This window comes from Triplophysa dalaica, chromosome 22 (genome assembly GCF_015846415.1).
Source record: "Triplophysa dalaica isolate WHDGS20190420 chromosome 22, ASM1584641v1, whole genome shotgun sequence".
Taxonomy (NCBI): Eukaryota; Metazoa; Chordata; class Actinopteri; order Cypriniformes; family Nemacheilidae; genus Triplophysa; species Triplophysa dalaica.
In genome coordinates, this window is record NC_079563.1 from 9,985,397 (window position 1) to 10,005,613 (window position 20,217).

Here is a 20,217-nt window from a genome sequence, read left to right on the forward strand (position 1 = left end):
ATTTTAAAGACTATTTAAAAATAGGAAACAAGTCGACACAGGGAATCATTTATAAGTCATGTTTATTTAACTAAAAGAATTAAAAGAATTAAAATTATTTAAATAACAAGAAAAGGTTTATTTTTTTAATGTATCAGTATTATTTTATGCCACCCACAGGCAAACAAATATTGATGATTAAAAACAAAAACCTAAAACGTAAGGTGTTGACAGTAAACAACGTGTTTGCATTATGTATGCAGTACACTACTATTAGATCGTAAAGTTAGAAAAATGTGATACTGTAACATACAGCATTCACAAAATAAAGAGAATTTATAGCCCTACATATACTGTATATACTGTTTATAATTTTTTATCACTAGCATTATTTAGAATTGATTCTAAAACGTTATAACATAAAAGCTTGTTTTTTTAAAACCCTAATGGAGGAAGAAAGCAAGAAACCTAAAACAAAACCAGGCGGAGCTGATGTCTTATTATATGGTGTGGTGAAGGTAGAGAGGAAGAGGTGAAGGTGAGATGCAGTTATCATAAAACAGCTGGAAGTTCAGGTCTACATCCATTCTGGTCTTCAGGAAATTCTCTAGATCCTGCACTGGGAGCTCGTGAACAGTGTTGCCCTCCTTTGCGTTCTTGGCGAGAGCCGCTTGGGTCGGGAAGCGGATACGCACGTTGTGCGGCGAGTTTCTGTCGTAGTCAGTGCAGCAGTAAGCGGACCAAACGTCTTCAGGGATCGCGACTCGGTCTTGGTTGTTGCGTCGGATCATGTTACCGGTGGTTACAACCCCGGTTACAATGTAGGCTGTTCCGCGGCAGAAGTTGTTGAGGCGCACGCGGATGCTCTCTTCGTGTTGGCGCCACGGTCCGATGTTGAACTCGCGGATCTCCGGTACGACGTTGGTGAGCGTGTAGGTCGCTGCTCGGTCATGGGGGTCAGACTGGTGCTGGTCTGGGTTCAGATGGCCTCTCTCGTAGAGCACCACATCAGAGTAGTCTTCCAAAACCGCCTGGCTGTCCTCGAACTTCATGTGCAGGTAGCCGGTGGGAAAAGGCATCATGTTTCCATTTCCATCTAGCTCTGCAAGCTAAGATTTTTACATTATTATTACACTTATGCATTTGGCACACATTTTGTTCACATTTCGCTCTTTGGCAATCAAACCCACAACCAAAGAAGATTACCTGAGGCTCATACATCCAGGGGTAGTCCACCCGTCGGTCGCCCTCTGTCTTCTTGAAGGTGTACGCAGAGTACACCGGAATTCGTTTTTTGGGATCATACAGGGTCACAAATCGTGGTTTGTCAGCGTAGCGCTGGCAAATCTTCTTGAGTTTTTCATCATTAACACCACGCGGTGGGGTGCCCATATACAGTGAATCTTTGCATCTCTCAACATGGTTGAAGTCCTCAACAACAGTTGCTGTACCCTGGTGTACACTGAGCCATATTGTGAAGGCAAGAGCCACATGCATGATGGAGAGATGCATTTCAGTCAGAGGCACACCTAGGATCTTCTTGATGGCTTCAACTAAGCGTTCCTTAGATGAATGACAGAGCTAGAGAACGTTGAAACTATTTCTTTCGAATGACTTGACTGATTAGATAAGCAAAATAGGAGAACGCATGACACTTTGCTTGCGATGGTGTAATTCCGATCAGCAAATTATACAGCTGATGCTTTAATGGCCATAGCATGGAGCTGGTCAAAAGGATCAAAATTCTGTCATCATTTATATGTCATAAGTGGATCTCAAAATAAGTTCCAGAATGCAGCGGCAAGAGTGGTCTTCAATGAACCGAAGAGAGCACACGTCTCTATTCATAAATGAAAAGCTCTGCTCTTGGCCTACAAGACCGCCACTTGTTTGGTACCCCCGTATCTTCACTCGCTAATGCAGACTTATGTATCCGACAGATCCCTACTTATGCTTTTTGTTGTCCTTATGTTGTTTCAATTGCTTCTATTGTTCACCTCATTTGTAAGTCGCTTTGGATAAAAGCGTATGCTAAATGTAAATGTAAGATATTTTGTGAAAATGACATAGTGGTTTTGGATTCATCCTGGAGAAGTCAACGTGGTCCTGTATTGTTCGGGTATCAGCATTCTTTAATATAGCTTCAAATGTTTACTGCAGAAGTCATACAGGTTTGGAATGACATGAGATGGAGTAAATAAAGAAGAAAAAGCTATCCATAAAGGAAGGAAAAGACACGATACAGGAAAATATTATGCCGAACCTTATCACATAGTATTCTTCCTTTCTCTGTGTAGCGTTCATCTGAACGTCCTCATAAAATGTAAATCAAGCTTAGGTTCATATTACAAGAGAACAAACAGCCCTCATACAGCAAGAAAAAATGGATGAGAGAAATAAGAATATATAGAGATAAATTGAGCTTGTAGCTTGTGTCAGCAAGGGATAAGGAATGAATGGATCTGTTCATCTCTCCTCCTTTCACCACTATTCGGTTATATTAGACAAGATATTACACTTATTCACATATTCATTGTACAGGTAGCTTAGAGCACATGAACACAAAAGCAGATGCATGTTATTATTGATTACTTGATGCTTTGTAGAACTTATTTAGATCACCTAAAGCCTTCCGTTTTCCCTCATGTTTTACAAGTACTCGTCTAAAAACAATACAGGGTGTTATTGACGGACTGCAGGCACACAGAGAAGATTAAGTGGTCATTGTTTTATTTTAGAAGAGTATTGGGATAAATTGCTATAAACATGCTCACTGTGCGAGAAAAGATTAGTCATTGCTGTTTCATAAAGAAGTTAATGGACCTAGTAAAACCCCTGAGGCCCCAGATGACTTCAGTCATTAAATCTCTCTCATTTCATCGCTCTATTCAGTCCTCTTGTGGATAAATATTCTTAATTGGAAGATACAACATTTTCTGAATCTTCACTAAACCAGTCAAGGCAAAAATAAATGGTTTTTAGTTTTATAAAGATTTTAGTGAATGAAAAAAAGTGTGACATACAAACAGTTTCATACATTTTTTTGCTTAATACGCAGTTAAGTAAAATGCAGGTACAAAACATTCTTACAATTTCTTTTACAGATTTTTGATTTTATTTGAAACCCTTATATATTGCAGGAAATTCATTATACAGTTATAATTTATGACACTTTTTGTCAATTGAAAGACTTGAAAGTAATGAACGCGTGTTACATGTGTTTAGCAAGCAAAAGAATAAAAGGCAACATCAGAAAAGTGAAATATTTAATTAATTATAAATTTATTGTGAGCCTATCTTTGTAATATGGCATCATTCATCTTACAGTCCTCAAAGAATATCTGAAAACTCTTATCTACAAATGTATTCTTCTTCAAAAAATCTTCCAGCTGTTTGACAGATATCTCCATGACCTCTGATCCTTCTTTCTCGTTGAGCCCGTGGGCCGCGAATGCTGGGAATTTGGATCGTTCTTCGAACGGGGCATTGCGGTCGAAATCTACGCAGCAGTACGCTGACCACAAGTAGGTAGGAATGGCCACTCGGTTGATGTTGTGCCTACGTATCATCCTGCCAGAGGTGGTGACCCCTGTGACTATATACGCCGTACCGCGGCAGTAGTTGTTGAGGCGACGGCGGATGGCGTGCTCGTGGCGTTTCCAGTGGCCGATGTTGAACTCGGGGACCTGAGGGACTACATTGGTAAGGGTGTATGTGGCCGCCTTGTCGTCGGGGTGAGCCTGGTGCTCGTCCGGGTTTAAGTGGCCTCGCTCGAAATCGACGATGTTTGAGTAGTCGTCCAGGACAGCCTGGGCGTCTGAAAAGCTGTCGTGGAGAAAATTCGGAGGAAATGGCTGCATCTCACCAGTGTCTGAGGTTGTGGAAAGCTGCGTCAGAATATAAAAATAAATCATGTGAAATGAGTCATGAAAAAGCAGACTAACCAAACTGGTCTAAAAGTTTTATGTGGCGTTCCAAGCTGGTCTATTTGCTGGTTTTAAAAGGGTTTATGCACGTTTAAAGGGATACTTTGACAAATTTAGGAAAGAGGAAAACCATTTAAACTTCTCCTGCTATGGTAGTCAATGATGTCCCAGAAATGTTTTAAAAAATTTCCAAATTTGTGTTCAACAGAACAAAGAAATGTATACAGGTCTGGAACAACTGGTTTGGAGGAGAATTTATGACAGCCTCTTAATTTTGGGGTGGAGTATCCCTTTAAGTATATCCCCATGGTCGTGTTCAAGCAAAATAGTTGTGTATGATGATTAATAAATACAATACGTGTGTAATAATATAGTCAAAAAATTAAATATATCATTAAATCTAGTAAATATATATAAACACATTTATAATAGTTTAATAGCCTACTTGTGGTTAAGCATCGTAAAAAAGTGAATGCGTAAAGTGAGTCACCTGAGGCTCGAACATCCAAGGAACATCAACCTTCTTGGAGCCATCGGAGCGCTTGAAAGTGTACGCAGAATACACAGGGATGTGGTCCACAACATCATACAGACTGACATACCGCGCTTTACCGTTATAACGCTGACAGATCTTCTTAAGTGACCGGTTCTCCAGCCCCCGCGGGGCTTTGCCTGTATACAGAAACTGACGGCATTCCGGCGAAAAATCTTTCTGCACTTCCGAGCGCACAGTAGCCATCAGACAGCACACGAGCACCTGCAAAGTTCGGGGCCCCATTACATTAACGTGAAGCTCGAAGTACAGAAAACTTCTTTGAATAACTGCTTTGAATTTCTCCCCGCGTCCTCATTTTCTATCAGTTTAACGATAGTCAAATAATGCGCGCTCGTGTCACTTGACACTCCACTAATGTTGTTACACTGTATCATCAGTGGAAGGCGCTGTTCGGAAAAACGCGCTGCGCCGCGTGCACACAAAGAAGAGCGTCGCTTAGCGGAAGCCGCCAGTGACTGGACGGATTTATCACGTGGTTGACGTCCAACAGCCATTTTTGTAAAACACAAACAACAAGACGACCGGGGGAGACAGAAAAACTCGTTTCGACCGTTGCGTTACAAGAAAGAAATAAGTATACAATTTAGCGTCGAGATTCACACAAGTTAAACGTTTGAAACGGAGACACGTCTGATTAGACCATTGGGTACAGCGTAGCGCAAACGTGCAAAAGGAGAGAATTGTTAAAAAAAAGATTCAACTCTGGAGAAAATAGTGGCTGGCTAGTTTAGCCTAGCTGGCCAGCAGGCTCGCTTTGGCAGGTCTCGCAGAAGAGGTGCGTACATAAATGATCATTTCACCATTTGAATGGACAGTGTGATTGGTGCATCGGTGGGTGTTGTAACTTTACTGGTATAACGAACTATTATCGGGTGTAATTCACATTCATCTATAGGTTCACTCATAGTGTGGTAATGAAGGCCTGCAACGAGGCGCGAGGGGGCATCGCGAGCATATTTGAGAACTTACTGGTGTTCCTCCGCTTTAAGTCGACGTTTTCTTCCGTTTTTAAATGTTTGTAATTAGATCTTCTGTTAACTTTTATTAGAAAGTGCTTCACAAATTCAAATGTTTTGTCGCATAAAGGCGCAATGAGCTTTAAATACACCATTCCGATGCACATATTTTCGCACGGTCAGCTGTAACTTTACCGTGTTTGTTGAGTGATGATGTGTAAAGTGTTAATCTATAACATCTTCGTATTTTAGGGTGTGTTATCACACGGGTATTGTATTTAATTGTGGTGTTTAAACGCGGCTTTGTAAATTCTACACAACTAAACAAAGTGAACTATTCAGCAACCATTTAAAGTTTTGCCGTTAGAGCTACAATGGTTGCAAACTCTATCGCTCTTTCTCTGCCTTCATACACTTGTATTTGTTTTGGTGTGTTAAATTGACCAAATAAATGACAAAAACAACATTAAATATGAATTTCACTGATGACATAATTCTGATGATAATGTTATTTTGAATTATTTTGGTCCGGACAACAGACAGTGTATAAAAATCTGACGGTCGTAAAATGTTAGAAAGTTAATCTGTACAAATGAAATGAGAAAGCGATAAATACAAATAAATGTTGAGTAAATGTTTTATAATAAAACCTTTTTTGAGTTCGCTGAAATCGCAGTGTGACGTCACAAATTAGTTTTGTGAAGTCGCCTACCAGTCGTCCCAGTATTATTATTATCTGATAAAATCCCATAATAATTGACTTGTGGCAGTGTTGAGTAGGTTGAGATGTTGTATGTCAGACTAGATGGTTTCAAAGCAACAACCTAAACAAACATTACATGCCTCTTTGCCCAAACGTAAATTCTAGTACACTACACATCCACAAATAATGGAGACCATGTGGATTATTTCTGAAATCAAGCAAAATATGCAAGTAAATAACATTAGATGGCAAGTTTAAAGTATGTGTCTAGACATTATTATTTTGCTTACCCGTAGAAGAACAATTACTTGGCTAAACTTAAATGTGACAAGTTAGCCTACACAACCCATACAACAAATTGTTTATTCAATGAAATGAACACGCAATAAAATACCGCAAATTGTTTATTTAATACAATTATTATACAATTAAATATCAACATGAATGAATTCAAATCTGAATAGTTATATTATAAGCCATTAGTTAACTTCGGGCCAGGTGCATGCATCCGATGAAACTGTCTCTATAGTCACTGCTCAACATTTAAAATGGTGTTTTGGTTCTAAAGAATTTAAACGTCTTCCAGGAATATTCACTGTGATTGTAATATAGAGTTGTGTGGCAACCATGTTTTTTTGTCAGATTTATTACCATTTACATCAAAGTTTAGTTTATGGTTTAGTTTATTTTATGGTTTCTATGATGAGACCTTTGAAAATTTGTGTTTCCTGTGGTTGTACTACAAATAAGACCAAAAATGTATCTTGTTTGGCATGCATGATGCATCTTAATTTTGTAAACAACTAGAAGTCATTGTGTTTTTTTCTCTGCAGGTGTGAGGAGTTGGAAGCTGAAGGCTTGCTTATGTTAAAAAAAGAAATTGGCCTATAAGAATATTTAAAGAGATTGAGATTTACACCGCAATAGATACAGCATTTCAAACTGCCCTGCTTTTTTTTAACAGTAGCTGCTGTTATTAATGCTGCCACAAGATCTTAACAGAACAGTGTATTTTCCCTTTCTATAGTGTTTTCCATTAGCTGATTTTTGTAAAGATCAGAAGTTATTGGCGCATTAGTGTGGTGTGCCATCTTTTGAAGCTCACGTTTTTCTGGCTTGATACTCATCGGCCTTTATCTCACTGAAACTGGCAGCTATAACAGTACTTATACAGAGTTTAGGATTGCAAAGTCCATCTCAGCACACAGAACCAACATACAGGTTCTGACAGAACCATCTCATTCCTGTTCCCCACTTGTCCTGATTATTTACAGTCCTGTTGTTTGGACAAGGTGAGACCCTGTGCTTGCTTATTTCTGTAAAATCTGTCTTTTGAAGTATAAACACAATTGTAAAGAACAGTTAATACAGTTCTACCACCATATATTGTAAATACCTTCATACAGCACATCTTAAGTTAAGTCTTGTATCGTAAAGTAGCAGTGTCTAATAATTTTGACATTTTTTGCTGGTCAGTATTAATGTGTTCTTTGTTTTGATCTGTATGTTATCTGGTTACATTTAATCTTCCCTTTTGTTGACAGAAACCTTGAGCCCTCTGGACACACAGAATATGACGGCTGAGACACTCAACTTCGGTCCAGAATGGTAATCTACACTTTTGTTTTAGTTTAAACGCAAGATTAATATGCAGTGATTCTCCACTTTTTGTCCATTATTTCTCCACAACTGCCACCAGTTTGGTCAGATTGACCAAATTCACATTTATTCATGTAGTTATTAAATGTGGTATAAATTCATAAACTGAAAAATTCTCTTGTGGGCGGAATTTTGGTTTCTCTCTTATTACCCATATATGTCATCGTGAGGAAGCAGATGTTTCCCGTTTTGTAATTTGACAATTCCTCATTTTATGCCAAAACAATATCAAATCTTGAATCAAGGCCGATTCTTAAATTTTTGATGATAAATATGCCGGGTGTCTGTTTGTTTCAGGCTCCGTGCACTATCCAGAGGGGGGAGCGTGACGTCCCCTCCCCCTTCCCCTGCAATGCCAAAGTCCAAGTTGGCCGACTACCGCTATGGCCGCGAGGAGATGTTAGCACTTTATGTCAAAGATAACAAGGTGAGAGACTCGTGGCACCTGCATAATCAAATATATTAAAATGACCACAAGCATGCACTTAGTTGTGTAAATCTGCTGGTGTGAGAATAGTCAGGATGTAACAGTGAGAAGAGTTTAATGCTATTTTCTTTGTGTTTATAGATCCCTGAAGACATGCATGATCAGGAGTTCGCCTCCATCCTGCAGGAAGAGCCTCTGCAGCCGTTGGCTCTGGAGCCCCTAACCGAAGAGGAGCAAGTGAGTCTTCTCTTTTTTTCGCAGTCACAGGAATTTGGGGGAGTTTGTGGAATCATTTTGTCTGTCGTGTCTAAGTGGATGATATCATTTTTTTAATCTCTTCCACTTTTCAGAGAAACTTCTCACTGTCGGTGAATAGTGTGGCAGTGCTGAGGCTAATGGGTAAAGGAGGAGGGGCAGTACCACCAGGTGTGTCTAGAGGGCGTGGAACTGTTCGGGGAGGCAGAGGTAAATTGAGCCCAGAGTACACAGAATTAGATAACTTCGGTTTAGGAGTACCAAGACCCTGCAGAAAGCTCAACTGCTATTGCTTGTGTCTACTGGATTCGTTTTGTAGAAAGAGGACAGTTTGAAAAGCAACGCATGCAACAATATGTATATGTTAAACATTTGATAAAAACAAGTATAGTTTTAATGTTATGACCTCATAGTGGCCTCATTAAATGCTATTATAAAAAAACTCATTTATTTTGTTGTGTTTGGCTGCAGGGAGAGGCAGGGGGAGGTTGGATTCTACCAAAGAGGTGCGGAGGAAGAGGTTGGCTTTGGCCGTGGACGAGAAGTGCACCGCAGCCAGAGCTGGGATGACAGGTGGGTTACTGTAGTTTTGTGTGTCAAGTTAACCATTTTAATATGTTTACAACATTACCTGCCTCTATATTTGCCATCAAACTCAGGACTTGTGTATTGTTTATCTAGACAAACCATGATTTTCACCTGGGTTCTTTATCTTGCCTCTGTGGGATGATGTTTAGATGCTGCCTTGAGTTAATCTTTAGTGTCGTATTTAATGAATTTAAAGAGCTTTGTTTTCGGTTTCAGAGGTGAGCGACGCTTTGAGAAGCCCTTGAGGCGTGATGTTGGGCGGGGCGGATTTGAAGAGGGCGGGGCAGCAGGAAGGAAGGATTATGCCCGCTCGGACAGCGATAACTGGCGCACACTCAGAGAGGAGCAGGAGGACATGGAGGGGGCGGAGCCTGGGGCATGCTGGAGGATTGCAGGAGCACGCCGTGAAGGTACGCATGTTACATGTTGGTTTGTTAAAAATGCTTTAAAGAAGAAACCAAAACCATTTCCTGTTCTCTGTTTTCTAGATGGTGGTCCTCGTTCAGCGGGTTGGCGGGATCAGGTCAGCGGAGACGGCCGACGTAAAAAGTTTGACTTTGACTTCCGTGATGGAGAGAGTGGACGGAGAAGGGCTGGAAGTGAAGGAGGAGAGGATGAGAGAGATGGCCTACCTGAGTGGTGCACTGATGAAGAAGAGGGAGAGATGGGAACCTTCGACTCCTCCGGAGCCTTCATGTGCATCAAGGTTTGCATGAGTTTCAGGATATTTGCATTGTGGTATGTGACATCACATCAGTGACAAACGGGTTGAATATAAAATGTCACCCTGCAGAAAAACGCCAGAGATACAATCCATGAAGACCAGGAACTGGAATTTGAACCTCTGGAGGAGGAAGAGGAGAGTTGTCAGGGGAAGGACAGCCCTACTGAACAATGTAAGTAAAAACTTAAAAATAAAATGTTAAGGACCTTTCTTCAGAAGAAGAGTCTGTTGAATTTTGTTTCTTTTTGTTATTTTTTGAGACGTGTTCTTTGTTCCCTCTGTTGTACTGCCTTGAATTAGCATAATTCTGCCCTTCCTTCACAATTAAGACGCTTTCCACATTTCTGTTTATCCCAGTCGAGGAGTTTGATGCAGCAACTATCTTTGAGGGCGATGGAAAGCCACCATCACCAATTTTTGTCCCAGCTCCTATACACCCCCCAGAGCCAGAGACCCCCAAACCTATGATCACGCCCCCCTCAAAACCTGCACCCCAGCCTGCTGAAGGTTTGTACCCATCTTCACTGGCTCCCAATTTTTTTTTGATCTATTCTTTTGACATTTTTAGCATTTTACCCAGTTATTTACTGTTGTTCCAAAAGCCTGAAAAACACTCTGAATTATGTTCATGTAGATGCTCCTCCAGGCAGTGTCGGCACACAGAAAAGGCATAACTCCTCCCCTCCCATGACCAGTACTGACCTCCCTTCGGTAGGTGGAGACACTGAAGAAGAAGATGGCATGAAGCACCTTCAGCAGGTCAGTGTCTGCTTGCCTTTTGATGTTATTTCAAGAACATTTCATGAAAATTTTATCTTATCTAAACAAATAGAGGTTTGAATACTAGCAAAGAATAAAGACATAATTCGTTGTGAATCTGTTTAAAGGAGGCAGAAAAGATGGTGGCATCCCTACAGGACACGTCTCTTGAAGAGGAATGTTTCACTCAAGCTCTTCAGGAGAGCCACATCGGTGCGGGGCATGCCCACACACACCCCTCTTCTCACACACACTCTCATTCCACCTCACACACACTTTCACACTCCGCCAGCGCCCTGCCTCTCTCCCATGAATCGGCTATGAAGTGGTTCTACAAAGACCCTCAAGGAGAGATTCAAGGTAACGCTCACTAGCAAGAAAATTTCATGACTAGATTTGTTTTATGAATTAATTACCGCCATGTTCATAGCTTCTGGGCTGATTCAATTGTCTCTCTTTCAGGCCCATTTACTACAGTGGAGATGTGCGAGTGGTTTCAGGCGGGGTATTTTACAATGAACCTGGTGGTCAAACGTGGTTGTGATGAGGGTTTTCAGCCCCTGGGTGAAGTCATTAAGATGTGGGGGCGTGTGCCTTTTTCTCCCGGCCCCTCCCCTCCTCCGCTCCTGGTGAGGAGTGCATTAGAAATGTGTTCAATGCTTTTATTTAACATGTATCTGTAATATGGTTTGAAGCAATAAGCTATTATAAGTGATACATTGAGGTTTTGTAAAGGTCTATAAAAAAATAAGTGCACAACTGTTAATGGCTTATTGCTTTTATAAAACGGCGACAACAGTAATAAGACACTGATGTTCAATAAATATATCATAATCATAAAAAAAGTAATTTAGATTTAATGTCTAACTATAGGCAGTTTATTCTATCCAGGCAGCTTGAAGCATGAATATAGAATTCAGGAAAAGATTATAGATGTGCTAAACATACTCATTGTTAATAATAATCGATTTTCATTTTGTTTTTTTCATAGGGAAACATGGACCAGGAGCTGCTTAAGAAGCAGTTAGAACAAGCTGCCAGTGCAGCCTTGTACCAACAACTTCAGATTAGATTCCAGCACATGAACAGGTATCTCATTGTTATAATTCCTCAATTGTTCATAAACGTGTTTAGGGTTTGAAAATGGTGTGTATGTGTTTCAGGGAGTCTGGAATAATGCCTGGCATGAACAGGTCTATGTCAGTGCCAGACACCGGGTCCTTGTGGGACATGCCTACCTCAGTATCTCAGCAGTCAGGTACTATGCACGCATGTGCGATTATTTAGTTGATTTATTCTAAAATTAATAGTTTCTTCCTCTGTTGGTTATCGTAACTTTTTGCTTTTGTGTGTTGAAGGCGGTGAGGCCAGTCTGTGGGACTTAACCATGAGTAACTCCACTCAGGGTTCGACTCTTGAACATTTGCAGAAAGTAAGAGATATGCAACCATCAGAAATTTTTTTTTTCTTTGGCACTTCTTTTTAACCAATGCCCTTTGCTGTATAGTTTTTTTTACATGGGTACATTGGGAATGTGCTTTAAAGACATACTTAGCCCAAAAATGAATATTCCGTCATCATTTACTCACCTTCGAGTTGTTCCAAATCTGTATAAATATCTTTGTTCTCATGGACACAGAGAAAGATATTTGGAAGAATGCTTATAACCCCCATTGACTCCCATAGTAGGAAAAATTCGTTTTTTTTGTTCTTTTAAACACAAAATAAGACATTTTGAAGAATATTGGACAGCAAACTTTTCTGGCGCACTTTTGACAACCATTGTAGTTTTTCCTTCTATGGTAGTCAATGGGGGACAAAATCTGTCTGGTGGTAGGCATTGTTCCAAATAGGGATGGGCGATATGGGCCTAAAACTCTATCACGATAATTTCTGGTGTTTGATGCGATAAAGGTACAAATGGCGATATATCCACTGCTGTTTTTTGGCAAAAGTGATAGTGGCTGAATGAAGTCTAGAGCCATAGAAACACAAACATTTATCAAAAAGTAAAAATTAGCTCAAATCAAACAGTCCCCTAAAATATACCTACAGTATTTTTGTAAAAATAAAATATAATAGTGACATTCGACTACAAAAAGTTGTAAATAAAAATTGAATTAACCTAAAACTAAATAAACACATCATACCTTAACTGTAAAAAGCCTATTGTTGGGTTGAAACGACCGCATCACGCTGTCAATCACTCTCTCTTGAACTGTGTGAACCTACTCTTCTCACAGCAAGATTGTGAATCTGTCTATGACCAACGCTACAGAAAGAGAACAAAAAAATGTGGATAAAAGAAATCGAATTAAATAATCTACACTTACGTAAGGTCATAAACGTATATAAAATAACGTAATACAAACTCTCATTTTGTACTGTATGTAGATAGGCAGCAGTGCTGTGCACGCTGTGATGCTATGAGTGGCCGCGAGCTATGCACGGGACGCTCCGTTCATCCTGTAAAAAGGCAAGAAATCGCAATAAGCAATTTGTGCACACGGGCATAACATCTAACGAATGTTTAAATAAATACTTTAAACCAAACTAAATGTTGTGGTGTAATGTATTATGACTATCAACGGTACTTAACTATTTAAATGAAACGAAAGTGAAACTTAACATTATCTCTGATGCATCTACAGTGCCAACCTTAATGAGAATTAGAGCTCCTCTGTTAGTGCAAACTTTCTCAGCTTCACGTCCGCCCTCTGCTATACATGTTTTCGCTTCACATATGTGCTGTGAATGGGTCTCACAAAGAAATACTTCATCAACTACAAATTATCGTTTATATCGCGGGAAGACACATTCCTATCGTGTGGAGAATTTCTTCCGGTATATTGCAAACAATATAATATCGCACATCCCAAGTTCCAAATATCTTTCTCTGTGTCCATGAGAACAAAGATATTTATACAGATTTGGAACAACTCCAATGTGAGTAAATGATGACAGAATAAAAATTTTGGATGAAGTATCCCTTTAACTTTTCTCAAAACTCAGATGTGTTAATTCAGCTTGTCTCATCTATGTGTTAGATCCAGCAGGAGAGGCGTGAAGCTGAACTCAGGGTGAAGCGTGAAGAGGAGGAGAGGAAACGGAGGGAAGAGAAACGCAGACTGCAGGAGGAACAGAAGAGAAGAGATGAGGAAGACCTTTACAGGCGAAAACAGGTTGGAAAGCATTGCACAACCCTGACAACATTAACACCATCATACCCGTTTCAGAGATGCGTATGTGATCGATTATTTTCATATTAAATGTAACGTGTACAACATCTTTTTGTTTTACACCAGTGCCGTCAGCAGCAGGACTTGATCATGAAGTTACTGCAGCAGAGTCAGCAGCACCAGAGTATGTCAGGGGGTGCAGGGTGGAGTGGTAGCCAAACTGGATCTCTGGGCAAGACTTCAGGAAAGAACATCCTGGATCTAGAGACAGAGAGACTTTACAAGCAGCAACAGCAGCAGAGAGCTCAGCAGCAGCAAAGGGTAAGGACCGTGAGAGTCTTTAATAGCTGTCTATTAGTGTTACCTACATTTAAATGAACAATTGAGGAGGCATGAAAAATGTCACCAATCTAGAGCTGCAGGAAATAGATGTCCGGTTTGGTTGATGGCACAACAAGACCGAAGTCCCAAGCCATCCCAACAGTTATATCAAAGGCCGCAAATGGAATAAACACCAGTTACTTATAACATCCACCAGCAAACGCTGCTATTTTTATGTTGTTAATTTATTTGATTTTGAAAATGTCTGTTTAACTTAGCATGGAGGTTTAACAATGGGCCAATGGAGTGATGGGCCCGCTAGTATGTGGGGTGGAGCTGGCCTGGAAGGAAAGCTCGGAGGCGGCAACCCTGCTATGGGCATGTGGGACGAAGCCTTGAAGAACCAGGCCAGCCATCGCAACATGGGCCTGAAGAACAGCCGCAGCAGTCCCTCGCTCAGGTACACAAACTTGCAACCACACAGTATTTACCTCTCAATGTATACTTTGCAGTTTTAGCACACACCATTCACTCCATAATGCATGTCCTTAGTGAACAGTACATGCTGAATCGCCGTAAGCGCACCGACGACGAAGACAGGCTTCTGAAGTTGCTTCAGGGTATGAAACCACAGGATGGTTTCACCACTTGGTGTGAACAGATGCTTCACGCTCTCAACCCTTCTGCAAATAACTCCTCTTCACTGGATGGTAAATGTCACTTCTGCTGTTCCCTTCCAAAATGCATTTTGGAAATTGAAATGTCTTTATTTTTCTCTCGTGTAGTGCCCACCATTGTGGCATATCTAAAGGAGGTGGAGTCTCCATATGAAGTTCATGACTTCATCCGCATTTATCTGGGTGATACTATGGAAGCCAAAGAGTTTGCCAAGCAGTTTCTGGAGCGCCGTGCCAAACAGAAAGCAAACCACCAGAGACAACAGCAGCAGGTGTGTAATTTAAAAGTGTCCTGAACTGGCCATTTTTATTATTTTATACTGTTGTCTAGGGTCTACTTATGACGTTTACGTTGTTTTTACATTCGAAAACATCTAAATCAATAAGTAATGGGCTATTTTCTATCCGGGTTTTGAGGCCGTCTCCACAAACGCTGTTTTATGGGCTTGCCCTATTGAAGACTTGGAATTAAACTCCCACTGCTATGATTGGATAGCATTTTGAGTAGTAAACTTAGTTGGAGCCTTCTGTGAATTTGGTTAGACACATAACGTTAGGTTACACATTATCAGGAAATATCGATTAGCGATCTCTAACAAAGCAATAGTGACGCATGGTACAAATATGTTTTACTCACATAGGATTGCTACGGCGTTCTTGTCAGATCCAATATTGACTGCACAGCACTTCTTTTTAATTTTAGTCTCTCCGCAAATCCAGCGCCTTCCACGGTGAAATTAAGCGAAGAAATGCTCAATGTTTCAACCATGTGTGCAGGAACGTACTTAAAAATAAACTTCAACCACGCATGCTTAATATCAGAATTCAAAGTAATTCAACCAGGCGCTGCACAATGTTGAGTGTTCGTTGCTTGGTCGCTCTAAATAAAAATAACAGTGAAAGAAGTCTTTTTCTCTCGAGAGCCCTTCGCTAAAGTAACAGGGTTGCCAGATCTTCACAGAAAAAGTAAATAAAGACAAGACAAAAACAAACCTTAATATCCAAATTGTTTATATATTTTATAAGACCAAAAATTCTTAAAATCTGCAACAGACCATTTATTAAGACCTAAGTGCCGAGGCTTTTTGGTTAAAGACCAAACAACAAGCATAAACGCACTTATTAATAACAAACATGGCAACAATGCAAAAGAGTGCTGTGTGATGTGGCCTTCCGAGCATATACGCGGTTTAGTTTAAACTGATGGACAAAACCAATCTTTAGCTGAAAAACATGTTGTTATGATTACCAGTTCAATCGTGTGTAATATGTGTGGCTAAAGTCATTTGCTAACCAGTGGGCGGGGCTAGAGAAGTAGTAGTTAATATTTTTCTGTGGAGGCGGTGTTCAACCTATCAATGAGGTCATAGATGCATTCCAGTGCATTCCAGAACCTGGCGTACGCTGAGCCTGGTATCAATTACAGTTGTAATTTCAGTAACAAGGGCGTTTTCAGTTCCGACACTTGCAGGATGTTCGCTTGAATACTATTCTCTCTTATATAACAAAGTTTGGGTTAAAATGAGGTCTTAATTCATTTCCCCTTTAACAGTAATGCAGTAAAGTTTTCTACTGAACATTTGAACACAGAAAGAAATGCATTTATGAATAATACCCTGAGTTTGAATATGCTGAACCTTTCCATAGCTGTCTAAGGAGGTCTCTGGATTGAACATGAACTTTCCCCTGCAGGTAGATGTGTGTGTTATACAATTTTATTTCTTTATTTTATGCTATAAAAACATGTTTGATAAGTTACGATTGGTAGACTATTCATGCTTTTTTACATATTTATAAAACATTTGCTTAGCCATATGGGAGCTGTTTCATTGAATTCTTAAAGTTTTGATGCTTTTCCTCGCAGTCGATGTTCCAGGCAGCACACATGAATAAGGGCAGCAGCATGTACGACACTCAGGGAGGAAAAGCGAAGAAAAAGCCTAGCATGATGCTCCACTCTGACCCCAGTATCCTCGGTTAGCCCGCACACACTAGCATAAACACTCACGCACCCTTGTTGCCTTACATTCAGCTGTACCCATCAGCATGCATATATTACCTAGAACAACCCTTAGGTAACGTAACCCCTGAACTACTGCTGTTTAATCTGCATTCTGGCGCATAGTCAAATTCTTGCCGTCTGGGCCACAGTCAGATCTTCAACTGGAGAAAAGGATCTGTTTACTGATATGCTTATTGAAAAATCGTTTTGTTTGCTGCCATGCCTTAAGTGGTAGAACAAAGCAGATGGAATGTCTATGAATTAGTTATTACACTATACCCAGATGGAAAGTTTCTTTTAGAATGAGAACCCACAGACCTGCTCAACCTCTGTTCTCCGGTTTCCCCCTCCTCAACAGGCTACTCATTCCTGGGGGGAGGTGAGCTGGAGCAGGTGGAGGATTACTGACCCAGCCCGTCTACTTGAGTTTACCTGAGGCCTTAAACCTGGAGCAAATCAGCAGAGGAATGTGCACTGCTCAGTGAGAGGAGGGCCGGAGCAACATTTGTCGACGCCCACTCTCTTTTTCCCCTTGTTCTCTCTCAATCCGCACTGTGAGAGGAGCAGAAGAGCGGGTTATTTGGAGGATCAGCGTGAAGAGGAGATCCTCTTTCACCTCCTCCTGTGAAGCACCTTACCTAAACCATTGCACTTTAATGTTTTCATATTTGAAATGGAGTTTTGTCCTTTTTTTACAATGCAAAAGTGTGTGAATATATTGTTGCGTATATTATGTGTCGAATATTTGTAAGAGTATACATACGAGCAGTAGGAACGGAGCGGTTTCAGCTGTATCGATAACCGAGGTTAAGCGTTCTTAGGGGCGGTTAGAATATATCTCTCCTAAAAGACAAACACTGTTGTATTTTTATGTTCATGGTAAAGCTATAAAAATGAATTTAAAAACTTGAAGATTTGCACTTGTTTAACATAAAAGAAAAAGAAAAAAAAAATGTTAGTGTAGGTTATGAGGATTTTTGTGAGCATGTGTGCGAGCGTTAGCGTGAGATGAAGGAAAGTCTGCACAAATTTTATTACTTACCAACCTGTATAAAACAAATGCCCTGCTTTTATTTTGTTGGACACGATTTTTGTACTTCATTGAACATGTGTGTTAAATTGCGTGCGTGTGGACAGGCAGAAGAACTTCTCTCTTATTGTATATAGGCTCTTAATAAGAGACGGATAGGACAGTCAAGCTTTGCGTTTTTACCTTTCAGTGTTTCAAAGCATGGCTGAGGTGCTGTTTGGCTCTTTTCTGAGGGCGATCAGGGTCTCGGAGCTTGTGTTTGGTATGTAAATGTAGCTTTATTGTCTGTACACAAACTCAACTTACATTACAACTGTTCCCGTTCCCCTTTTATTTTCTCTGCCCTTGATGTGAACTGCCTTGTATCCAGAAAGTGAGAGTGTGGATTCTGTTTGCTGATGTTTGAGTCGGTTACCATGGAGCTGTGATTTAGTGTCTGTTGTTACTTTTTTTTTGTTGCTAAAGGACGAATGATTATTTTTTTATAGCTTTATACAAAGTATTTGAACTTCATGAGTTGGAGCACTTTCTAGGCTGCTACCTTGTCTTTTTTTGAATATTTTTATTTGTTTTCTTGTGTGTATTTTTTATTTGCCTCCTAAGGTTGTAGTATTATGAATGAATGTATTCCAAAATGAACAATGTGCATCTAAAAGCAAGGCTTGTGTGAAGCAGGACATGCCTCACCATTCGGAATATGCCTATTATCAGAGGTCAGATTCTGGGACGTGCATGGCCTGTACGGAGCTGATGGTCTCCGGCTGCTAGTGCGCTTCCAGAACTTTCTCACTGCACCCGGAGATACCAGGTTTCTTTCCCACAATCAGATCTCTTGGTTGAACGGACTGTCAGATTTCCATCTTATTTGTGCTCTTATTACAGGGCCAATGAGAGCCAAGGATCTACAATGTGTAGCAGTAACTTTCTTTTTTTGAAAGAATCTATATTTTGTTATTAGTTTGTTTTTGAAAGATCTTTTTCCCAAATACAAGAATGTTGGGATCATAATACTTGTTTTGCATCAAACTTTCTGAACCCTCTGACAAGAAAGACTTTGAGGATCAGGATTTTGGTACTTAATACATTGAAAGAAAAGATACCTGCTATATGCATATTTCACTCTATTCTGACTGGATTATATTTTTGTAAAAAGAAAAAAAGATATGGACTGAAAACAAGCACTAACTCAAATGCCATCCTGGAGTAGGGGTAGTAGTGGCAACCAGCTGCGTTAAGTGGTACACACAGAGAGTGGGATTGAGTGAATGTGTGTAGAACCATCTCGCCCACACAGCATAACACAAGGATGGAGATTTCCTCATCATTCGAGACTCAATCCCCTCTGTTCTCTGCAACACTATCAAATGAAGGAAAATCCTACACCATATGGAAAAAATGGTTCTTTGAATGTTTGATTAAAAACCCTTTATGCCTTTTTAAGAAGAATACCCTGTGGAGAACCCACAGATTTTCACATCTATCAATCATACTTCTTTGAAACTCACCCGCTGTTAGGTGGAGTCTAGATGTGATGGAGTTTTGGATGGGAAACGAACATATGCAAACTCCTTGTTACTTCATGCACTTCACTTGAACTAAAACTCAAGGACTCGGGCATAATTTCGCCTGTTAAAAGAGAGAAGTGGATATTACAGCAATTATTGAACCGAGAGAATCCATGAATGGAAAGTCAACAGCTGAACTCTAATAAAACGGGTGAGATATGACCGCAAGATTTAAACTTGGAATTTAGTCAAATGTCTTTGTGGTTTAATGCAGGGTTTTGTTTTTCAGGGGCCAGCCCACACACTAGTATGCATCCTATGATGTCATCAAACTGGACTACGTGACCACAACTTTTTTGTTTCCTTGAAGAATAGAAAGGGACCCACAGACTAGGTGTGTGTGCTCGTGTGGAGAGACTATATGTTTGTACGCAGACACTTGTGCATTCTTTGAACTTGGATGCCCTGTAAATAATGTAAATGATTTCGGTCTTTGCTAGTTCTGTTCATCGTAGGCTATCATTTGTGTTTCACACGCCTTAATTGTAGAAAACCCTGGTAAACATAAACATTAGAAAAGCACCGACTCTATCAACACGCAGTACATGTATTCATTTAAAGAAATCTGAGCCAAGCTGGACATTTCTCCTGTATTCACATTACCAGTCTGTGGGAAATTTTCCACAGTATTTTCTATAACATGTTAAGATGATGAACATTGATGTATGCTAAAAAAAGATATTGTGAAGTTAAAAACAGCTGTTAGCTTGCCTCCTTTAGTCTTCTTTTTAGGTTTAAATTTAAATAAAGAGGTGGGGAAATACAAGACATGAGGGTTAGTTTTTGTTTGGAAAAGATCAAACTATGTGAAATTGAGAATAAAATTTTAAGTGTTGAACTTGAAGCAGTTCAATGTTGTTATTGTCCTCATAGTACTCTGACTGTTGCTTCAAAATTAGTATTTAGCCGAA

At 40.1% G+C, this 20,217-nt stretch overlaps 3 protein-coding genes across 3 annotated transcripts; 1 reads left to right on the forward strand and 2 right to left on the reverse strand.

The window, feature by feature from the left end:
• Window positions 1-479: 479 nt before the first annotated feature.
• Window positions 480-1,476, reverse strand: LOC130411427 (endonuclease domain-containing 1 protein). Its single transcript, XM_056736046.1, has 2 exons — window positions 1,186-1,476; window positions 480-1,088 (listed from the first exon to the last, which is right to left on the reverse strand). Exons 1-2 carry the CDS (start codon window positions 1,474-1,476, stop codon window positions 480-482), a joined length of 900 nt encoding a protein of 299 aa, XP_056592024.1.
• Window positions 1,477-2,868: 1,392 nt separating this feature from the next.
• On the reverse strand, window positions 2,869-4,972 carry zgc:172339 (uncharacterized protein LOC564384 homolog). Its single transcript, XM_056736252.1, has 2 exons — window positions 4,396-4,972; window positions 2,869-3,866 (listed from the first exon to the last, which is right to left on the reverse strand). The coding sequence occupies exons 1-2, from the start codon at window positions 4,681-4,683 to the stop codon at window positions 3,273-3,275; spliced, it is 882 nt and encodes a 293-aa protein (XP_056592230.1). The 5' UTR covers window positions 4,684-4,972; the 3' UTR covers window positions 2,869-3,272.
• On the forward strand, window positions 4,968-20,150 carry gigyf1b (GRB10 interacting GYF protein 1b). The gene is made up of 26 exons (XM_056736253.1): window positions 4,968-5,236; window positions 6,954-7,412; window positions 7,665-7,728; window positions 8,077-8,206; window positions 8,348-8,443; window positions 8,557-8,687; window positions 8,939-9,034; window positions 9,266-9,459; window positions 9,538-9,755; window positions 9,843-9,945; window positions 10,131-10,280; window positions 10,408-10,532; window positions 10,661-10,892; window positions 10,995-11,161; window positions 11,524-11,621; window positions 11,696-11,790; window positions 11,891-11,964; window positions 13,580-13,714; window positions 13,838-14,032; window positions 14,311-14,492; window positions 14,585-14,742; window positions 14,818-14,981; window positions 16,357-16,401; window positions 16,574-16,685; window positions 17,070-19,457; window positions 19,536-20,150. The coding sequence occupies exons 3-25, from the start codon at window positions 7,694-7,696 to the stop codon at window positions 17,117-17,119; spliced, it is 2,985 nt and encodes a 994-aa protein (XP_056592231.1). The 5' UTR covers window positions 4,968-5,236; window positions 6,954-7,412; window positions 7,665-7,693; the 3' UTR covers window positions 17,120-19,457; window positions 19,536-20,150.
• Window positions 20,151-20,217: the final 67 nt, after the last annotated feature.